The sequence below is a fragment of the Oncorhynchus mykiss genome, chromosome 30 (genome assembly GCF_013265735.2).
Source record: "Oncorhynchus mykiss isolate Arlee chromosome 30, USDA_OmykA_1.1, whole genome shotgun sequence".
Classification (NCBI taxonomy): domain Eukaryota; kingdom Metazoa; phylum Chordata; class Actinopteri; order Salmoniformes; family Salmonidae; genus Oncorhynchus; species Oncorhynchus mykiss.
In genome coordinates this window covers 8,334,225-8,359,503 of record NC_050570.1, presented here as the reverse complement: position 1 = coordinate 8,359,503, position 25,279 = coordinate 8,334,225, and the positions used below count along the sequence as shown (strand labels likewise).

The following is a 25,279-nucleotide window of genomic DNA, read 5'->3' as shown; positions in this document are numbered from 1 at the left end:
TACACTGGGGACTAGAGCTGTGAATTTTCAGCGACTTTACGATATGATATTATCACCATACCAAGGTGCCGATATGTATTGGGATTTAGGAACGGTGATTTAATAAAAACAACTAAACATATTGCTCACCTTATGTCTGCTGCAGAGGGACACGATAGATGCCACGGGAAAACAAAAAGTATAGATCAGTCATGGAAATTAACATGCAGGTACACCCAACTAGTGCAAAAATAATATTGTCAAAACGATACGATATATCTTCACCAAAATAATGTCCCCATATGTCACTGTATTGTGACACTACAGTGGGCCCTGATTATGATATGATGTCAGGTGTACACAGTGGGCCCTGACTATGTGTCTATGATATGATGTCAGGTGTACACAGTGGGCCCTGACTATGTGTCTATGATATGATGTCAGGTGTACACAGTGGGCCCTGACTATGTGTCTATGATATGATGTCAGGTGAACACAGTGGGCCCTGACTATGTGTTTATGATATGATGTCAGGTGTACACAGTGGAACCTGACTATGTGTCTATGATATGATGTCAGGTGTACACAGTGGGCCCTGACTATGATATGATGTCAGGTGAACACAGTGGGCCCTGACTATGATATGATGTCAGGTGAACACAGTGGGCCCTGACTATGTGTCTATGATATGATGTCAGCTGTACACAGTGGGCCCTGACTATGTGTCTATGATATGCTGTCAGGTGAACACAGTGGGCCCTGACTATGTGTCTATGATATGATGTCAGGTGAACACAGTGGGCCCTGACTATGATATGATGTCAGGTGTACACAGTGGGCCCTGACTATGTGTCTATGATATGATGTCAGGTGTACACAGTGGGCCCTGACTATGTGTTTATGATATGATGTCAGGTGTACACAGTGGGCCCTGACTATGTGTCTATGATATGATGTCAGGTGTACACAGTGGGCCCTGACTATGTGTCTATGATATGATGTCAGGTGTACACAGTGGGCCCTGACTATGTGTCTATGATATGATGTCAGGTGAACACAGTGGGCCCTGACTATGATATGATGTCAGGTGAACACAGTGGGCCCTGACTATGTGTCTATGATATGATGTCAGGTGTACACAGTGGGCCCTGACTATGATATGATGTCAGGTGAACACAGTGGGCCCTGACTATGATATGATGTCAGGTGTACACAGTGGGCCCTGACTATGATATGATGTCAGGTGAACACAGTGGGCCCTGACTATGATATGATGTCAGGTGTACACAGTGGGCCCTGACTATGTGTCTATGAGATGATGTCAGGTGAACACAGTGGGCCCTGACTATGATATGATGTCAGGTGAACACAGTGGGCCCTGACTATGATATGATGTCAGGTGTACACAGTGGGCCCTGACTATGTGTCTATGATATGATGTCAGGTGTACACAGTGGGCCCTGACTATGATATGATGTCAGGTGAACACAGTGGGCCCTGACTATGATATGATGTCAGGTGAACACAGTGGGCCCTGACTATGTGTCTATGATATGATGTCAGGTGTACACAGTGGGCCCTGACTATGTGTCTATGATATGATGTCAGGTGAACACAGTGGGCCCTGACTATGTGTCTATGATATGATGTCAGGTGAACACAGTGGGCCCTGACTATGATATGATGTCAGGTGTACACAGTGGGCCCTGACTATGTGTTTATGATATGATGTCAGGTGTACACAGTGGGCCCTGACTATGTGTCTATGATATGATGTCAGGTGTACACAGTGGGCCCTGACTATGTGTCTATGATATGATGTCAGGTGTACACAGTGGGCCCTGACTATGTGTCTATGATATGATGTCAGGTGTACACAGTGGGCCCTGACTATGTGTCTATGATATGGTGTCAGGTGTACACAGTGGGCCCTGACTATGTGTCTATGATATGATGTCAGGTGTACACAGTGGGCCCTGACTATGTGTCTATGATATGATGTCAGGTGAACACAGTGGGCCCTGACTATGATATGATGTCAGGTGAACACAGTGGGCCCTGACTATGTGTCTATGATATGATGTCAGGTGTACACAGTGGGCCCTGACTATGTGTCTATGATATGATGTCAGGTGTACACAGTGGGCCCTGACTATGATATGATGTCAGGTGAACACAGTGGGCCCTGACTATGATATGATGTCAGGTGAACACAGTGGGCCCTGACTATGTGTCTATGATATGATGTCAGGTGTACACAGTGGGCCCTGACTATGTGTCTATGATATGATGTCAGGTGAACACAGTGGGCCCTGACTATGTGTCTATGATATGATGTCAGGTGAACACAGTGGGCCCTGACTATGATATGATGTCAGGTGTACACAGTGGGCCCTGACTATGTGTCTATGATATGATGTCAGGTGAACACAGTGGGCCCTGACTATGTGTCTATGATATGATGTCAGGTGAACACAGTGGGCCCTGACTATGATATGATGTCAGGTGAACACAGTGGGCCCTGACTATGATATGATGTCAGGTGAACACAGTGGGCCCTGACTATGATATGATGTCAGGTGAACACAGTGGGCCCTGACTATGTGTCTATGATATGATGTCAGGTGTACACAGTGGGCCCTGACTATATGTCTATGATATGATGTCAGGTGAACACAGTGGGCCCTGACTATGATATGATGTCAGGTGAACACAGTGGGCCCTGACTATGTGTCTATGATATGATGTCAGGTGTACACAGTGGGCCCTGACTATGTGTCTATGATATGATGTCAGGTGAACACAGTGGGCCCTGACTATGTGTCTATGATATGATGTCAGGTGAACACAGTGGGCCCTGACTATGATATGATGTCAGGTGTACACAGTGGGCCCTGACTATGTGTCTATGATATGATGTCAGGTGAACACAGTGGGCCCTGACTATGTGTCTATGATATGATGTCAGGTGAACACAGTGGGCCCTGACTATGATATGATGTCAGGTGAACACAGTGGGCCCTGACTATGTGTCTATGATATGATGTCAGGTGAACACAGTGGGCCCTGACTATGATATGATGTCAGGTGTACACAGTGGGCCCTGACTATGTGTCTATGATATGATGTCAGGTGTACACAGTGGGCCCTGACTATGTGTCTATGATATGATGTCAGGTGTACACAGTGGGCCCTGACTATGTGTCTATGATATGATGTCAGGTGTACACAGTGGGCCCTGACTATGTGTTTATGATATGATGTCAGGTGTACACAGTGGGCCCTGACTATGTGTCTATGATATGATGTCAGGTGTACACAGTGGGCCCTGACTATGTGTCTATGATATGATGTCAGGTGAACACAGTGGGCCCTGACTATGTGTCTATGATATGATGTCAGGTGTACACAGTGGGCCCTGACTATGTGTCTATGATATGATGTCAGGTGTACGCAGTGGGCCCTGACTGTGTCTATGATATGATGTCAGGTGAACACAGTGGGCCCTGACTATGTGTCTATGATATGATGTCAGGTGTACACAGTCGGCCCTGACTATGTGTCTATGATATGATGTCAGGTGAACACAGTGGGCCCTGACTATGTGTCTATGATATGATGTCAGGTGTACACAGTGGGCCCTGACTATGTGTCTATGATATGATGTCAGGTGTACACAGTGGGCCCTGACTATGTGTCTATGATATGATGTCAGGTGAACACAGTGGGCCCTGACTATGTGTCTATGATATGATGTCAGGTGAACACAGTGGGCCCTGACTATGATATGATGTCAGGTGAACACAGTGGGCCCTGACTATGATATGATGTCAGGTGAACACAGTGGGCCCTGTCTATGATATGATGTCAGGTGTACACAGTGGGCCCTGACTATGTGTCTATGATATGATGTCAGTTGAACACAGTGGGCCCTGACTATGATATGATGTCAGGTGAACACAGTGGGCCCTGACTATGATATGATGTCAGGTGAACACAGTGGGCCCTGACTATGTGTCTATGATATTATGTCAGGTGTACACAGTGGGCCCTGACTATGTGTCTATTATATGATGTCAGGTGTACACAGTGGGCCCTGACTATGATATGATGTCAGGTGTACACAGTGGGCCCTGACTATGTGTCTATGATATGATGTCAGGTGAACACAGTGGGCCCTGACTATGATATGATGTCAGGTGTACACAGTGGGCCCTGACTATGTGTCTATGATATGATGTCAGGTGTACACAGTGGGCCCTGACTATGTGTCTATGATATGATGTCAGGTGTACACAGTGGGCCCTGACTATGATATGATGTCAGGTGTACACAGTGGGCCCTGACTATGTGTCTATGATATGATGTCAGGTGAACACAGTGGGCCCTGACTATGATATGATGTCAGGTGAACACAGTGGGCCCTGACTATGATATGATGTCAGGTGTACACAGTGGGCCCTGACTATGTGTCTATGATATGATGTCAGGTGAACACAGTGGGCCATGACTATGATATGATGTCAGGTGTACACAGTGGGCCCTGACTATGTGTCTATGATATGATGTCAGGTGAACACAGTGGGCCCTGACTATGATATGATGTCAGGTGTACACAGTGGGCCCTGACTATGTGTCTATGATATGATGTCAGGTGAACACAGTGGGCCCTGACTATGATATGATGTCAGGTGAACACAGTGGGCCCTGACTATGATATGATGTCAGGTGAACACAGTGGGCCCTGACTATGTGTCTATGATATGATGTCAGGTGAACACAGTGGGCCCTGACTATGATATGATGTCAGGTGAACACAGTGGGCCCTGACTATGTGTCTATGATATGATGTCAGGTGTACACAGTGGGCCCTGACTATGATATGATGTCAGGTGAACACAGTGGGCCCTGACTATGTGTCTATGATATGATGTCAGGTGTACACAGTGGGCCCTGACTATGCCCATGCTGAGGCCAGGAAGTCCCCAGCCCTGGACGGTAAGGTGGAGAGGGACAGCGAGGGGAAAGAGATCCGCTACCCTGTCATGCTCTCCGCCATGGAGAAACTGGTGGCCCGCAAGGTCTGCCTGGCCTTCAAGGTGAGGCTTTTCAACCAATCAGACCACTCGCTGTTTGTGTGAGTGTCATCTCACCCGATCAATCTGAAGCCATCTTAAACTCGCGGTGCATCCCAATAGTCTGAAGAGGCTTCCTCTCTTCAACCTCGTCTTATCTCCTTCATCTGCAAGAGCTGCGTTTGGTAAAAGCTTCTGTTGTGTTTTTTCAGGTAAGTGCTGATGAATGAAGGGGAGGAACCCTCTTTAGACTACTGGGATGCACTCCACTTGATTGGCTACATTCAGTTTCAATGTCTGACTTGCGACACTCTCTTTCTATCCCAGCAAACTGTGTGTGGCTTCGACCTCTTGAGAGCAAACGGCCACTCCTTCGTCTGTGACGTCAACGGCTTCAGCTTCGTGAAGAACTCCATGAAGTACTACGACGACTGTGCCAAGGTCTTGGGGTAGGTGAGGCAGGCTGTCATGCTGAAGGTTCAACTAGCGCTCATCCTTACATCTTCGTTCCTTTACTTTAGTAAAGTTTTACAGGGACAGTGTGCACTTGAATCAAATACCCTCTCTATGTAAGTGCCAGTTTTAGCCAGCCGCCTAATTTCCAACTGCAGTCCCTGGTTTAGCCCTCTGATTTCCACGTTGCTACCCAGGGGACAGCTGGGTAACTAGTCATATTGTACGTTGACACCCAGGGGACAGCTGGGTAACTAGAGCCATACTGTACGTTGACACCCAGGGGACAGCTGGGTAACTAGTCATACTGTACGTTGACACCCAGGGGTCAGCTGGGTAAATAGAGCATACTGTACGTTGACACCCAGGGTTCAGCTGGGTAACTAGAGCCATACTGTACGTTGACACCCAGGGGTCAGCTGGGTAACTAGAGCCATACTGTACATTGACAAAGTAAAAGTGTATTTTTATTCACAACTCATTCCTTGAACTAGCTAGAATCCAAACTCTGCTATAACTCACACTATTAGTTGTTTCCCCCCCCCCCCACACAGGAACATGGTGATGCGAGAGCTGGCCCCTCAGTTCCACATCCCCTGGTCCATCCCCCTGGAGGCTGAGGACATACCCATAGTCCCCACCACCTCAGGAACCATGTGAGTACCCCTCTCCTCTTTCTCTCCTCCTCTTCCTTTTTTTTTCAATTTCTCCTCTCATCCTTCTGCTTCTTTCTCCTCTTCTTCCTGTCCCCCCCCCCTCTTCCTTGCTCATCTCTTCTAGAGACAGTCTGAGGTAGTTTAGTGAACCTCTCTCGAGACTTGAAAACTTGTTAGCTCCCACAGCTAACGTCTAGGCTTCATCTCATTGGACTGAACACAGTCCTGAGTCACATAAATGACCTAGTTTGATACCCGGTGTATATGACTGATTTACATGTCCATTAGCCTATTGGTTTTCCAGCCCTCAGCCTATTGAGATTCTCAATAACAAAGGATGAGTACAGTAAACAACTCCATAATGTCACCTATCCCACAGGATGGAGCTGCGCTGTGTCATCGCCATCATCCGCCACGGAGACCGCACCCCCAAACAGAAGATGAAGATGGAAGTCCGACACGCTCTGTGAGTCTATCTCTACCCCCTCTAAATCTATATACCTCAAATACCCCCTTTAAATCTATATACCTCAAATACCCCCTCTGTGAGTCTAGATACCTCAAATACCCCCTCTGTGAGTCTAGATACCTCAAATACCCCCTCTGTGAGTCTAGATACCTAAAATACCCCCTCTGTGAGTCTAGATACCTCATAGCCTCTCTGTGAGTCTAGATACCTAAAATACCCCCTCTGTGAGTCTAGATACCTCAAACAGCCTCTCTCCCCATTCACAGTGGGCAAAATTTTACACACTGACAAAATGAATGACTTCATTTTCTGTTCGTCCATATAACAAATACAACTTGTAATTCACCTTCCCCAGTCCTGTTGCATTTCAGTGTTAAATCTGTTGTTTTTAGATTCTTTGCGCTGTTTGAAAAGTATGGAGGCTACAAGTCAGGGAAACTGAAGTTGAAGAAACCCAAACAGCTACAGGTCAGTCCAAGTATATCTTCTTTTCCCATAACACAGAAACCCTCTGTTGAGCGGAAGCCTATTTGTGGTGTTGGGGAAGCTACTCTGAAAATATAGTTCACCAAGCTACCAATGACTTCACACTGGAAGAAGTTAAGCTACATTAAAGCTAGCCTTAAGAAAAATATAGTTTGTTTACTTAAGTTACTTTGAAAAAGTAGTTCACTACATCCAAACTAAAGTACTTTGTGAAAAATTATCATATGGAAATCTGAATAGTGTGAATTAGGCAAGTCTAATGTCGAAAAATAAAGTTAATTATTGCCCATATGTGACCGACCGGCTTGATTCAATCTTATGTAGCAAAATTTGAAATGGTGTTTTTTACATTGGATAAAAGTAGAGACTCAGAGCTAGACAATGGTATATCATACACTACAGTTGAGGAACAATAGGAAAGTAATTCTGCTTTGAAAGTTGATAAACTTGTAACCTCACATTTGAGAAAATGGCCCTTGAATGTTTTGGTACCTACTGGAGAGCTCTTTGTCTAAAGGCTGGCTTATACTATGGGTGTGTTGGTACATTCAATCTGGAGCGCTCTTGGTGTCTGTAAACTCAGAGCGTTGTCAGATTGTCTGTTCGTAATTTCAGAGAGTTTCGCTCGTGGAGCGTTCAGAGCGCACACTGGATGCTATGGCCGAGGAGTAGGGTTGATCCGAGCATTCTGACTTAACAACAGAAGTCAGGCACCCAAGCTAACGTTGGCTAGCTTGCTAGCTACTTCCAGATACAAATGAAAGTACAGCTCACTCTGACCATTTTACTCGGCCTAGCAGAGTTGGTTAGGCTTTTTTTTAAATGTTATCCAGAGCGTTGATGACTGCAACTGTGCTGCTAGCAAAAATTTGAATTAAGCTTTTTTTTGCCAACATTTACTGACACCGGCCATATTCAACGGGTGTTGAGCGTTCATAAATTTGTCAGTTATTCTGCGCTTTGGCACACTCAGACGAGAGGGCTCCGAAATCAGAGTAGTGACATCATGAACTTTCTATTGAAATGGTTACTTGCATAGTGGAGACTTTTTGTTTAGACATGTAGCTAGCTAGCTGAACAATTAACCATAATCCCAACTCATAACGGTACTACCCTGCATTAATCTGCAGGTAGCTAACCAACCAGGTTCAATGTTAGCTAGCTTAAATTAGGCTATTACTAGTAATGCAAATGGCTCTGAGAGAGGATAAATATTACTACACAGATCATACACGTAACGTTACCTAGCGAGGCAGTCAGCTAACGTTAGCTAGCTAGCTAACAATACACTAACTTTAAATGAAAACGACTTTCTGCCAAAATTAGAAATGTGTAATATCTGAAAATATAGCTAGCTAGACTCTCTTACCCATATACATGGATGGACACTTCTCCTGCTCTGTCACCGATGCCATGGTTGCCCTTTAGTTTGAAGATGTAATCCGGAGACAGGTTATACAACAGCCTTCTGTGTTCTCTTTTCGACTCCGTCTGCGTATTTGCAATAAAACGCCAGGATGTTCTCCATCTCCTTAGCTATCATACTCTAATTCCACTGATTTCAAAACTCGGTCCTCTAGAAAGTGGAGAGCAACACTTATGTAGTTCTACTACGTGATATCTTTATAAAAAGCTGCATTAGAAAGGATTACCTACACATACTGACCAGCTCATATTATAGACAGAAGTGTGCTACATGGCAGACCAATCCGAACTCATCTCTCGGCATGTCCAGCCGACTCATTATCTCAGCCAATCATGGCTAGCGGGAAGGTTGCTGACTTTTTCCGTGGCTAAAACAACTAGGCTTGATATTTTATCAATTTTATTCGTATTTACAGATTGCATGGTAAAACAATAGTGTGTAGTTCCAGTAGTTAGCTGCACCGCTACATGGTAAACAGTAGTGTTTAGTTCCAGTAGTTAGCTAAACTGCAACGTTTTAGACTGATCCAATGAACCATTGCTTTTCTGTTCAAAATATTGTATCAAGTCTGCCCAAATGTGCCTAATTGGTTTATTGATACATTTTCAAGTTCATAACAGTGCACTCTCCTCAAACAATAGCATGGAATTATTTCACTGTAATAGCTATCGTAATTTCCGGACTATAAGCCGCTACTTTTTTCCCACGCTTTGAACCTCGCGGTTTATACAATGACGCGGCTAATTTATGGATTTTTCCCGCTTTCACAAGATTCATGCAGCTCAAAAACTGAGCACCGTCACATAATGTGACGTAAATCGAGCGCGCTCAAACTTCCCATCATTCTTATTACGGTAGTCATTTTGTCACCCTCATCATGGCAAAGACACGGAGAAATGCATATGATGCAGCTTTCAAGTTGAAGGCGATGGATCTGGCTGTTGGAAAAGGAAATAGAGCTGCTGACAGCGTGGAGCATTGTCAAAAAATCCACTATCATCAACGGGTTTCGAAAGGCTGGACTGCTGCGTGTTGAAGAGGGCAGCGATCCAACATCGGATGAAGCAATTCTGAGGCTATTCAACTCACCGAAGGAGATGACTTCAGTGGTTTCAGTGCACAGGAGGAGGAAGATAGTGACCAATGACTTCCTTGGTAGGCTACTGTTTAATTTTTGTTACAAGCCGTGTTTCGTTTAAAGGCTGTGTAAAGTTCATTTGTTTCAATGTACCGGTAGGCACCTGCGGCTTATAGACATGTATTTATGTACAAAATACATATTTTTTAATAATTCAGTGGGTGCAGTTTATATTCAGGTGTGCTTAATAGTCCAGAAATTACGGTACTGTAAATAGGACAGTGCAGTTAGATTAGCAAGAATTTAAGCTTTCTGCCCGTATCAGATATGTCCTGGGAAATGTTCTTGTTACTTAAAACCTCATGCTAATCACATTAGCGCACGTTAGCTCAACCGTCCCGTGAGGTGGGGGTGGTGGTCACCGATCCTGTAGAGGTTAAGCACTTTGTGACAAATGTCAGTTCGATTGACTGTTGTGTGTGTGTTTTGTGTAGGAAGTGCTGGACATTGCCCGGCTCCTACTGGCTGAGTTGGGGCAGCACACAGACTGTGAGATCGAGGAGAAGAAGGGTAAACTGGAGCAGCTCAAGACGGTCCTAGAGATGTGAGAGACGCTTATGGGCACGCTACACACACTCACACCAGGGTTGACCATTCACGTGACCAGTATTGCGATACTCAGAAATATTTCGGCAAGGAATCAAAACATGAAGTAGACTTAATTTCTTATGGAAAACAGTCCTAATGTTGACGAGGAACAAAGTCTGCTTTGTTTTTATTTCGTTGCCATGGCAAATCTGGTATCCTAGTACACACGTCACGCTCTAATCTGTCCATCATTTTATCCATGCATCAAGTAGTGATCTGCTCTTCTGTATGTGATGCTTGGTGTAGAAACCTCCTCCGTGTTGCTGTGTCTGTAGTCCAGTGTAGAAATATCCTCTGTGTCATTGCTGTGTCTGTAGTCCAGTGTAGAAACCTCCTCTGTGTCATCGCTGTGTCTGTAGTCCAGTGTAGAAACCTCCTCTGTGTCATCGCTGTGTCTGTAGTCCAGTGTAGAAACCTCCTCTGTGTCATCGCTGTGTCTGTAGTCCAGTGTAGAAACCTCCTCTGTGTCATTGCTGTGTCTGTAGTCCAGTGTAGAAACCTCCTCTGTGTCATTGCTGTGTCTGTAGTCCAGTGTAGAAACCTCCTCTGTGTCATTGCTGTGTCTGTAGTCCAGTGTAGAAACCTCCTCTGTGTAATCGCTGTCTGTAGTCCAGTGTAGAAACCTCCTCTGTGTCATTGCTGTGTCTGTAGTCCAGTGTGGAAACCTCCTCTGTGTCATTGCTGTGTCTGTAGTCCAGTGTAGAAATCTCCTCTGTGTCATTGCTGTGTCTGTAGTCCAGTGTAGAAACCTCCTCTGTGTCATCGCTGTGTCTGTAGTCCAGTGTAGAAACCTCCTCTGTGTCATTGCTGTGTCTGTAGTCCAGTGCTCCACACATATTGAATTAGCCTCGTCCCTGTATTCCTGAAACACACCATAGCCTAGCAGCTTTCACTTTGTGGACAATCCCCATCCTCCTTGTGTCTCTAATTCTCTTTTCCTCCCTCCCTCCTTTCTCTCTCTCTCTCCTCCTCTTTCCAAAGGGAGTCCAGCTTGAATGACACTCGGTATACCCCCCCACACTCCCTACGGTTCACTCCTCACCCCTCCCACGGTTCACTCCCCCCCCCCCACCCCTCCCCCAGTTCACTCCTCCCCCTCCCCCGGTTCACTCCTCCTCGCTCTGTAACCACCACTGCCATTAACCTCCATTCATAACGAGGGATTTTATACTGACCATTAGAATCAGGGACCGCTAGCCACATCCATGTGTGTGTGCGTTTTTTGAACGAGTGCTGTGTTTGTCTGCGATGCATGTCGTTCTGAAAGTTGCCCTCTAATCTCACTACACCTTCGTCCTCTCACTCTTCTCATTCTACTGTATGTAGTCTTCCTGGTTAAACTGGTTGATAATGGTATGGGATTGCATATTAACCACAATTCAATGCAAATGGCACCTCTTTGACAATAACCAAGGATCAAACAGACAGGTCCGTGATCTGTGAGGGTTATTGATCTGTGAGGGTTATTGATCTGTGAGGGTTATTGATCTGTGAGGGTTATTGATCTGGAAGAGTGCGGGAACGGGGAATCCAGGATCGGTTGTGAAACACAAACTGTATCGCCTATCAAACCCATTTTCACGGGGCTGTCATGTGTTCGTTCTGTACGTTGTCAAACCAGATGCTTGTCCCAAGGACACTCTCTTTTCTATTAGAGGAAGGTATGTTTTACATTAGTGACGGATATGCTAAAGTATTATAATTGCCGGAGCATTGAACAGCAGTAGGTAGCCTATCACTGTCACATCAATGTATCTCAAACCACAGGGGATGTAGAGCTAGGTGGGAGGGGTGTTATGCACTTTTACCAAGTGCATGCTGGTGTGGCACATAAGGGATTACCAGTAACACAGTGACCTCAGGCTACCAAAGGTCGAACACAACCACCCAAAACATGTTTCCAGAAACCAGGCAGCTAGTTTAGCCTAGCACTTGCTAGCTAGCGTTTGAAGCTGGTCGAAGACCTCTGAACTATGGTTCTGAAAATAAATGTTGTGTCAGTTCCATTTAAAAATGGCCAATTCCATCCAGTAATTCATTGATTTCAGTTCAAGAAAAGTGTTATTTAAAAAATAAAAAAGGATATTTAAAATGTACTTCCTAAATTGACAGAGTTCGATTGGAGTTGAGCTCAACGCTAAGCTCTTGACATTTGTCACATGTCTGTAAGGAGTGTGTACTGTACCTGTATGATGAGGACTGATCTTCATTAAGGGTGGATACCTGTATAATGATGATCTTCATTAAGGGTGGATACCTGTATAATGAGGACTGTTCTTCATTAAGGGTGGATACCTGTATAATGAGGACTGATCTTCATTAAGGGTGGATACCTGTATAATGATGATCTTCATTAAGGGTGGATACCTGTATAATGATGACTGATCTTCATTAAGGGTGGATACCTGTATAATGAGGACTGATCTTCATTAAGGGTGGATACCTGTATAATGATGACTGATCTTCATTAAGGGTGGATACCTGTATAATATTGACTGATCTTCATTAAGGGTGGATACCTTCCCCCTGTGTGCGTGTCTCTTCCAGGTACGGCCATTTCTCAGGCATCAACAGGAAGGTGCAGCTCACCTACCTGCCCAACGGACAGCCCAAAGCCTCCAGTGAGGAAGAAGGTAGGGAGGAGGAGTCGCAGGCATACACCATCTCTGCTCATGTTCATGATTAACTTCTTTCACACACAGTTGAAGTCTGAAATTTACATACACCTTGGCCAAATACACTTAAACTGTTTTTCACAATTCCTGGCATTTAATCCTAGTACAAATTCCCTGTCTTAGATCCGTTAGGATCACCACTTTATTTTAAGAATGTGAAATGTCAGAATAATACTAGAGAGAATGATTTATTTCAGCTTTTATTTATATTTATCACATTCCCAGTGGGTCAGAAGTTTACACTCAATTCATATTTTGTAGCATTGCCTTTAAATTGTTTAACTTGTGTCAAATGTTTTGGGTTGCCTTCCACAAGCTTCCCACAATAAGTTGGGTGAATGTTGGCCCATTCCTCCTGACAGACCTGGTGTAACTAAGTCAGGTTTGTAGGCCTTCTTGCTCGCACACGCTTTTTCAGTTTTACCTACACATTTTTTATGGGATTGAGGTCAGGGCTTTGTGGTGGCCACTCCAATATCTTGACATTGTTGTCCTTAAGCCATTTTGCCACAACTTTGGAAGTATGCTATGGTTCATTGTCCATTTGGAAGACCCATTTGCAACCAAGCTTTAACTTCCTGACTGATGTCTTGAGATGTTGCTTCAATATATCCACATAATTTCCCCCCCCCCCTCATGATACCATCTATTTTGTGAAGTGCACCAGTCCCTCCTGCAGCACAGCACCCCCACAACATGATGCTGCCACCCCCGTGCTTCATGTTCTATTTTTGTTTTATCAAACCAGAGGACATTTCTCCAAAAAAGTACGATCTTTGTCCCTATGTGCAGTTGCAAACCGTAGTCTGGCTTTTTTTATGGCAGTGGCTTCTTCCTTGCTGAGCGGCCTTTCAGGTTATGTCGATATAGGACTCGTTTTACTGTGGATATAGATACTTTTGTAGCTGTTTCCTCCAGCATCTTCACAAGGTCCTTTGCTGTTGTTCAGCGATTGATTTGCTCTTTCCGCACCAAAGTACGTTCATCTCTAGGAGACAGAACGTGTCTCCTTCCTGGGCGGTATGACGGCTGTGTGGTCCCGTGGTGTTGGTACAGATGAACGTGGTACCTTCAGGCGTTTTTTTTCTGAGGTCTTGGCTGATTTCTTTTGATTTTCCCATGATGTCAAGCAAAGAGGCACTGAGTTTGAAGGTACACCTTGAAATACATCCACAGGTACACCTCTAATTGACTCAAATTATGTAAATTAGCCTATCAGAAGCTTCTAAATCCATGACATCATTTTCTGGAATATTCCAATCTGTATAAAGGCACAGTCAACTTAGTGTATGTAAAATTCTGACTCACTGAAATTGTGATACAGTGAAATAACATGTCCAAACAATTGTTGGAAAAATGACTTGTGTCATGCACAAAGTAGATGTCCTAACCAACTTGCCAAAACTATAGTTTGTTAACAAGAAATTTGTGGAGTGGTTGAAAAACGAGTTTTAATGACACCAACCTAAGTGTATGTAAACTTCCGACTTCAACTGTACGTTTAACATGCACATTCTTGGCCTGAAGGAACGAATGCAGTTGTTTTTGTGTGTGTTCAGAGTGTCCAACGGAGGGTCCGTCTCTGCTGCTGGTGTTGAAGTGGGGTGGGGAGCTGACCCCGGCAGGCAGGGTACAGGCTGAGGAGCTGGGCAGGGCCTTCCGCTGCATGTACCCTGGAGGACAAGGTACAGCACTCTACAACTGGACACTCCTACTACCTCTGGTTCCACTCCTCACCTCTACACTATATACTACCTCTGGTTCCACTCCTCACCTCTACACTATATACTATCTCTGGTTCCACTCCTCACCTCTACACTATATACTACCTCTGGTTAAACTCCTCACCTCTACACTATATACTATCTCTGGTTCCACTCCTCACCTCTACACTATATACTACCTCTGGTTAAACTCCTCACCTCTACACTATATACTATCTCTGGTTCCACTCCTCACCTCTACACTATATACTACCTCTGGTTCCACTCCTCACCTCTACACTATATACTATATACCACCTCTACACTATATACTACCTCTGGTTAAACTCCTCACCTCTACACTATATACTATCTCTGGTTCCACTCCTCACCTCTACACTATATACTATCTCTGGTTAAACTCCACCTCTACACTATATACTACCTCTACACTATATACTACCTCTACACTATATACTACCTCTACACTATATACTACCTCTACACTATATACCACCTCTACACTATATACCACCTCTACACTATATACCACCTCTACACTATATACTACCTCTACACTATATACTACCTCTACACTATATACTACCTCTACACTATATACTACCTCTACACTATATACCACCTCTACACTATATACCACCTCTACACTATATACCACCTCTACACTATATACCACCTCTACACTATATACTACCTCTACACTATATACCACCTCTACACTATATACTACCTCTACACTATATACCACCTCTACACTATATACCACCTCTACACTATATACCACCTCTACACTATATACCACCTCTACACTATATACTACCTCTACACTATATATCACCTCTACACTATATACCACCTCTACACTATATACCACCTCTACACTATATACTACCTCTACACTATATACCACCTCTACACTATATACCACCTCTACACTATATACTACCTCTACACTATATACTACCTCTACACTATATACTACCTCTACACTATATACTACCTCTACACTATATACTACCTCTACACTATATACTACCTCTACACTATATACCACCTCTACACTATATACCACCTCTACACTATATACCACCTCTACACTATATACTACCTCTACACTATATACTACCTCTACACTATATACCACCTCTACACTATATACCACCTCTACACTATATACCACCTCTACACTATATACTACCTCTACACTATATACTATATACCACCCCTACACTATATACCACCTCTACACTATATACCACCTCTACACTATATACTACCTCTACACTATATACCACCCCTACACTATATACCACCTCTACACTATATACCACCTCTACACTATATACTATATACCACCTCTACACTATATACCACCTCTACACTATATATCACCTCTACACTATATACCACCTCTACACTATATACCACCTCTACACTATATACTACCTCTACACTATATACTACCTCTACACTATATACTACCTCTACACTATATACTACCTCTACACTATATACCACCTCTACACTATATACCACCTCTACACTATATACCACCTCTACACTATATACCACCTCTACACTATATACTACCTCTACACTATATACTACCTCTACACTATATACCACCTCTACACTATATACTACCTCTACACTATATACCACCTCTACACTATATACCACCTCTACACTATATACCACCTCTACACTATATACCACCTCTACACTATATACTACCTCTACACTATATACCACCTCTACACTATATACCACCTCTACACTATATACCACCTCTACACTATATACTATATACCACCTCTACACTATATACCACCTCTACACTATATACTACCTCTGGTTAAACTCCTCACCTCTACACTATATACTATCTCTGGTTAAACTCCTCACCTCTACACTATATACCACCTCTACACTATATACCACCTCTACACTATATACCACCTCTACACTATATACTACCTCTACACTATATACCACCTCTACACTATATACCACCTCTACACTATATACTACCTCTACACTATATACTACCTCTACACTATATACTACCTCTACACTATATACTACCTCTACACTATATACTACCTCTACACTATATACTACCTCTACACTATATACCACCTCTACACTATATACCACCTCTACACTATATACCACCTCTACACTATATACTACCTCTACACTATATACTACCTCTACACTATATACTACCTCTACACTATATACCACCTCTACACTATATACCACCTCTACACTATATACTACCTCTACACTATATACCACCTCTACACTATATACCACCTCTACACTATATACTACCTCTACACTATATACTATATACCACCCCTACACTATATACCACCTCTACACTATATACTACCTCTACACTATATACCACCTCTACACTATATACCACCTCTACACTATATACCACCTCTACACTATATACCACCTCTACACTATATACCACCTCTACACTATATACTACCTCTACACTATATACTACCTCTACACTATATACTACCTCTACACTATATACTACCTCTACACTATATACCACCTCTACACTATATACCACCTCTACACTATATACCACCTCTACACTATATACCACCTCTACACTATATACTACCTCTACACTATATACCACCTCTACACTATATACTACCTCTACACTATATACCACCTCTACACTATATACCACCTCTACACTATATACCACCTCTACACTATATACCACCTCTACACTATATACTACCTCTACACTATATATCACCTCTACACTATATACCACCTCTACACTATATACCACCTCTACACTATATACTACCTCTACACTATATACCACCTCTACACTATATACCACCTCTACACTATATACTACCTCTACACTATATACTACCTCTACACTATATACTACCTCTACACTATATACTACCTCTACACTATATACTACCTCTACACTATATACTACCTCTACACTATATACCACCTCTACACTATATACCACCTCTACACTATATACCACCTCTACACTATATACTACCTCTACACTATATACTACCTCTACACTATATACTACCTCTACACTATATACCACCTCTACACTATATACCACCTCTACACTATATACTACCTCTACACTATATACTATATACCACCCCTACACTATATACCACCTCTACACTATATACCACCTCTACACTATATACTACCTCTACACTATATACCACCCCTACACTATATACCACCTCTACACTATATACCACCTCTACACTATATACTATATACCACCTCTACACTATATACCACCTCTACACTATATATCACCTCTACACTATATACCACCTCTACACTATATACCACCTCTACACTATATACTACCTCTACACTATATACTACCTCTACACTATATACTACCTCTACACTATATACTACCTCTACACTATATACCACCTCTACACTATATACCACCTCTACACTATATACCACCTCTACACTATATACCACCTCTACACTATATACTACCTCTACACTATATACTACCTCTACACTATATACCACCTCTACACTATATACCACCTCTACACTATATACCACCTCTACACTATATACCACCTCTACACTATATACCACCTCTACACTATATACTACCTCTACACTATATACCACCTCTACACTATATACCACCTCTACACTATATACCACCTCTACACTATATACTATATACCACCTCTACACTATATACCACCTCTACACTATATACTACCTCTGGTTAAACTCCTCACCTCTACACTATATACTATCTCTGGTTAAACTCCTCACCTCTACACTATATACCACCTCTACACTATATACCACCTCTACACTATATACCACCTCTACACTATATACTACCTCTACACTATATACCACCTCTACACTATATACCACCTCTACACTATATACTACCTCTACACTATATACTACCTCTACACTATATACTACCTCTACACTATATACTACCTCTACACTATATACTACCTCTACACTATATACTACCTCTACACTATATACCACCTCTACACTATATACCACCTCTACACTATATACCACCTCTATACTATATACTACCTCTACACTATATACTACCTCTACACTATATACTACCTCTACACTATATACCACCTCTACACTATATACCACCTCTACACTATATACTACCTCTACACTATATACTATATACCACCCCTACACTATATACCACCTCTACACTATATACCACCTCTACACTATATACTACCTCTACACTATATACCACCCCTACACTATATACCACCTCTACACTATATACCACATCTACACTATATACTATATACCACCTCTACACTATATACCACCTCTACACTATATATCACCTCTACACTATATACCACCTCTACACTATATACCACCTCTACACTATATACTACCTCTACACTATATACTACCTCTACACTATATACTACCTCTACACTATATACTACCTCTACACTATATACCACCTCTACACTATATACCACCTCTACACTATATACCACCTCTACACTATATACCACCTCTACACTATATACTACCTCTACACTATATACTACCTCTACACTATATACCACCTCTACACTATATACTACCTCTACACTATATACTACCTCTACACTATATACTACCTCTACACTATATACCACCTCTACACTATATACCACCTCTACACTATATACCACCTCTACACTATATACCACCTCTACACTATATACTACCTCTACACTATATACCACCTCTACACTATATACCACCTCTACACTATATACCACCTCTACACTATATACTATATACCACCTCTACACTATATACCACCTCTACACTATATACTACCTCTGGTTAAACTCCTCACCTCTACACTATATACTATCTCTGGTTAAACTCCTCACCTCTACACTATATACTATCTCTGGTTAAACTCCTCACCTCTACACTATATACTATCTCTGGTTCCACTCCTCACCTCTACACTATATACTATCTCTGGTTCCACTCCTCACCTCTACACTATATACTATCTCTGGTTAAACTCCACCTCTACACTATATACTACCTCTACACTATATACTACCTCTACACTATATACTACCTCTACACTATATACTACCTCTACACTATATACCACCTCTACACTATATACTACCTCTACACTATATACCACCTCTACACTATATACTACCTCTACACTATATACCACCTCTACACTATATACTACCTCTACACTATATACCACCTCTACACTATATACTACCTCTACACTATATACTACCTCTACACTATATACTACCTCTACACTATATACTACCTCTACACTATATACTACCTCTACACTATATACTACCTCTACACTATATACCACCTCTACACTATATACTACCTCTACACTATATACCACCTCTACACTATATACTACCTCTACACTATATACCACCTCTACACTATATACTACCTCTACACTATATACCTCTACACTATATACTACCTCTACACTATATACTACCTCTACACTATATACTACCTCTACACTATATACCTCTACACTATATACTACCTCTACACTATATACTACCTCTACACTATATACCACCTCTACACTATATACCACCTCTACACTATATACCACCTCTACACTATATACTACCTCTACACTATATACTACCTCTACACTATATACTACCTCTGGTTAAACTCCTCACCTCTACACTATATACTATCTCTGGTTAAACTCCTCACCTCTACACTATATACCACCTCTACACTATATACCACCTCTACACTATATACCACCTCTACACTATATACCACCTCTACACTATATACCACCTCTACACTATATACCACCTCTACACTATATACTACCTCTACACTATATACTAACCCTACACTATATACTACCTCTACACTATATACTATCTCTGGTTAAACTCCTCACCTCTACACTATATACTATCTCTGGTTAAACTCCTCACCTCTACACTATATACTATCTCTGGTTCCACTCCTCACCTCTACACTATATACTACCTCTACACTATATACTACCTCTACACTATATACTACCTCTACACTATATACTACCTCTACACTATATACTACCTCTACACTATATACTACCTCTACACTATATACCACCTCTACACTATATACCGCCTCTACACTATATACTACCTCTACACTATATACCACCTCTACACTATATACCACCTCTACACTATATACTATATACCACCTCTACACTATATACTACCTCTACACTATATACTATCTCTGGTTCCACTCCTCACCTCTACACTATATACCACCTCTACACTATATACTACCTCTACACTATATACTACCTCTACACTATATACTACCTCTACACTATATACTACCTCTACACTATATACTATCTCTGGTTAAACTCCTCACCTCTACACTATATACTATCTCTGGTTAAACTCCTCACCTCTACACTATATACTATCTCTGGTTCCACTCCTCACCTCTACACTATATACTACCTCTGGTTCCACTCCTCACCTCTACACTATATACTATCTCTGGTTCCACTCCTCACCTCTACACTATATACTATCTCTGGTTCCACTCCTCACCTCTACACTATATACTACCTCTACACTATATACTACCTCTACACTATATACCACCTCTACACTATATACCACCTCTACACTATATACCACCTCTACACTATATACCACCTCTACACTATATACCACCTCTACACTATATACCACCTCTACACTATATACCACCTCTACACTATATACCACCTCTACACTATATACTACCTCTACACTATATACTACCTCTACACTATATACCACCTCTACACTATATACTACCTCTACACTATATACCACCTCTACACTATATACTACCTCTACACTATATACCACCTCTACACTATATACTACCTCTACACTATATACTACCTCTACACTATATACTACCTCTACACTATATACCACCTCTACACTATATACCACCTCTACACTATATACCTCTACACTATATACCACCTCTACACTATATACTACCTCTACACTATATACCACCTCTACACTATATACTACCTCTACACTATATACCACCTCTACACTATATACTACCTCTACACTATATACCTCTACACTATATACCACCTCTACACTATATACTACCTCTACACTATATACCACCTCTACACTATATACCACCTCTACACTATATACCTCTACACTATATACCACCTCTACACTATATACTACCTCTGCACTATATACTACCTCTACACTATATACCACCTCTACACTATATACCACCTCTACACTATATACCACCTCTACACTATATACCACCTCTACACTATATACCACCTCTACACTATATACCACCTCTACACTATATACCACCTCTACACTATATACCACCTCTACACTATATACCACCTCTACACTATATACCACCTCTACACTATATACCACCTCTACACTATATACCACCTCTACACTATATACTACCTCTACACTATATACCACCTCTACACTATATACCACCTCTACACTATATACCACCTCTACACTATATACCACCCCTACACTATATACTATCTCTGGTTAAACTCCTCACCTCTACACTATATACCACCTCTACACTATATACTACCTCTACACTATATACTACCTCTACACTCCTCACCTCTACACTATATACCTCTACACTATATACCACCTCTACACTATATACTACCGCTACACTATATACCACCTCTACACTATATACCACCCCTACACTATATACTATCTCTGGTTAAACTCCTCACCTCTACACTATATACCACCTCTACACTATATACTACCTCTACACTATATACTACCTCTACACTCCTCACCTCTACACTATATACCTCTACACTATATACCACCTCTACACTATATACCACCTCTACACTATATACCACCTCTACACTATATACCACCTCTACACTATATACCACCTCTACACTATATACCACCTCTACACTATATACTACCTCTACACTATATACCACCTCTACACTATATACCACCTCTACACTATATACCACCTCTACACTATATACCACCTCTACACTATATACTACCTCTACACTATATACCACCTCTACACTATATACTACCTCTACACTATATACCACCCCTACACTATATACTATCTCTGGTTAAACTCCTCACCTCTACACTATATACCACCTCTACACTATATACCACCTCTACACTATATACCACCTCTACACTATATACCACCTCTACACTATATACCACCTCTACACTATATACCACCTCTACACTATATACCACCTCTACACTATATACCACCTCTACACTATATACCACCTCTACACTATATACCACCTCTACACTATATACCTCTACACTATATACCACCTCTACACTATATACTACCTCTACACTATATACCATCTCTACACTATATACCACCTCTACACTATATACCACCTCTACACTATATACCACCTCTACACTATATACCACCCCTACACTATATACCACCCCTACACTATATACTATCTCTACACTATATACTACCTCTACACTATATACCACCTCTACACTATATACCACCTCTACACTATATACCACCTCTACACTATATACCACCTCTACACTATATACCACCTCTACACTATATACCACCTCTACACTATATACTACCTCTACACTATATACCACCTCTACACTATATACCACCTCTACACTATATACCACCTCTACACTATATACCACCTCTACACTATATACCACCTCTACACTATATACCACCTCTACACTATATACTACCTCTACACTCCTCACCTCTACACTATATACCACCTCTACACTATATACCACCTCTACACTATATACCACCTCTACACTATATACCACCTCTACACTATATACCACCTCTACACTATATACCACCTCTACACTATATACCACCTCTACACTATATACCACCTCTACACTATATACCACCTCTACACTATATACTACCTCTACACTATATACCACCTCTACACTATATACCACCTCTACACTATATACCACCTCTACACTATATACAACCTCTACACTATATACCACCTCTACACTATATACCACCTCTACACTATATACCACCTCTACACTATATACCACCTCTACACTATATACCACCTCTACACTATATACTACCTCTACACTATATACTACCTCTACACTATATACTACCTCTACACTATATACTACCTCTACACTATATACTACCTCTACACTATATACCACCTCTACACTATATACCACCTCTACACTATATACCACCTCTACACTATATACCACCTCTACACTATATACTACCTCTACACTATATACTACCTCTACACTATATACTACCTCTACACTATATACTACCTCTACACTATATACTACCTCTACACTATATACTACCTCTACACTATATACTACCTCTACACTATATACTACCTCTACACTATATACCACCTCTACACTATATACCACCTCTACACTATATACCACCTCTACACTATATACCACCTCTACACTATATACTACCTCTACACTATATACTACCTCTACACTATATACTACCTCTACACTATATACTACCTCTACACTATATACCACCTCTACACTATATACCACCTCTACACTATATACCACCTCTACACTATATACCACCTCTACACTATATACCACCTCTACACTATATACCACCTCTACACTATATACTACCTCTACACTCCTCACCTCTACACTATATACCACCTCTACACTATAAACCACCTCTACACTATATACCTCTACACTATATACTACCTCTACACTATATACTACCTCTACACTATATACTACCTCTACACTATATACTACCTCTACACTATATACCATCTCTACACTATATACCACCTCTACACTATATACCACCTCTACACTATATACCACCTCTACACTATATACCACCTCTACACTATATACCACCCCTACACTATATACTATCTCTACACTATATACTACCTCTACACTATATACCACCTCTACACTATATACTACCTCTACACTATATACCACCCCTACACTATATACTATCTCTACACTATATACTACCTCTACACTATATACCACCTCTACACTATATACTACCTCTACACTATATACTATCTCTACACTATATACTACCTCTACACTATATACCACCTCTACACTATATACTACCTCTACACTATATACCACCTCTACACTATATACCACCTCTACACTATATACCACCTCTACACTATATACCACCTCTACACTATATACCACCTCTACACTATATACCACCTCTACACTATATACCACCTCTACACTATATACCACCTCTACACTATATACTACCTCTACACTATATACCACCTCTACACTATATACCACCTCTACACTATATACCACCTCTACACTATATACCACCTCTACACTATATACCACCTCTACACTATATACCACCTCTACACTATATACCACCTCTACACT

The 25,279-nt window shown here is 41.6% G+C and overlaps 1 protein-coding gene across 5 annotated transcripts in view; it reads left to right on the top strand.

Moving 5' to 3' along the window:
• LOC110522722 (inositol hexakisphosphate and diphosphoinositol-pentakisphosphate kinase 2) overlaps window positions 1-25,279 on the top strand; it is a 90,832-nt gene that overhangs the window by 19,134 nt on the left and 46,419 nt on the right. For 3 of the 5 annotated variants that reach the window (XM_036968761.1, XM_036968764.1, XM_036968762.1), the window contains exons 8-15: window positions 4,917-5,078; window positions 5,382-5,503; window positions 6,062-6,163; window positions 6,543-6,629; window positions 7,025-7,100; window positions 10,117-10,226; window positions 12,818-12,903; window positions 14,505-14,630. In XM_036968761.1, coding sequence (XP_036824656.1) covers window positions 4,917-5,078; window positions 5,382-5,503; window positions 6,062-6,163; window positions 6,543-6,629; window positions 7,025-7,100; window positions 10,117-10,226; window positions 12,818-12,903; window positions 14,505-14,630 — 871 coding nt within the window. Of the gene's footprint in view, window positions 1-4,916; window positions 5,079-5,381; window positions 5,504-6,061; window positions 6,164-6,542; window positions 6,630-7,024; window positions 7,101-10,116; window positions 10,227-11,251; window positions 11,276-12,817; window positions 12,904-14,504; window positions 14,631-25,279 lie in introns of all 5 variants that reach the window. The other 2 variants (XM_036968760.1, XM_036968763.1) reach the window with 1 other exon arrangement.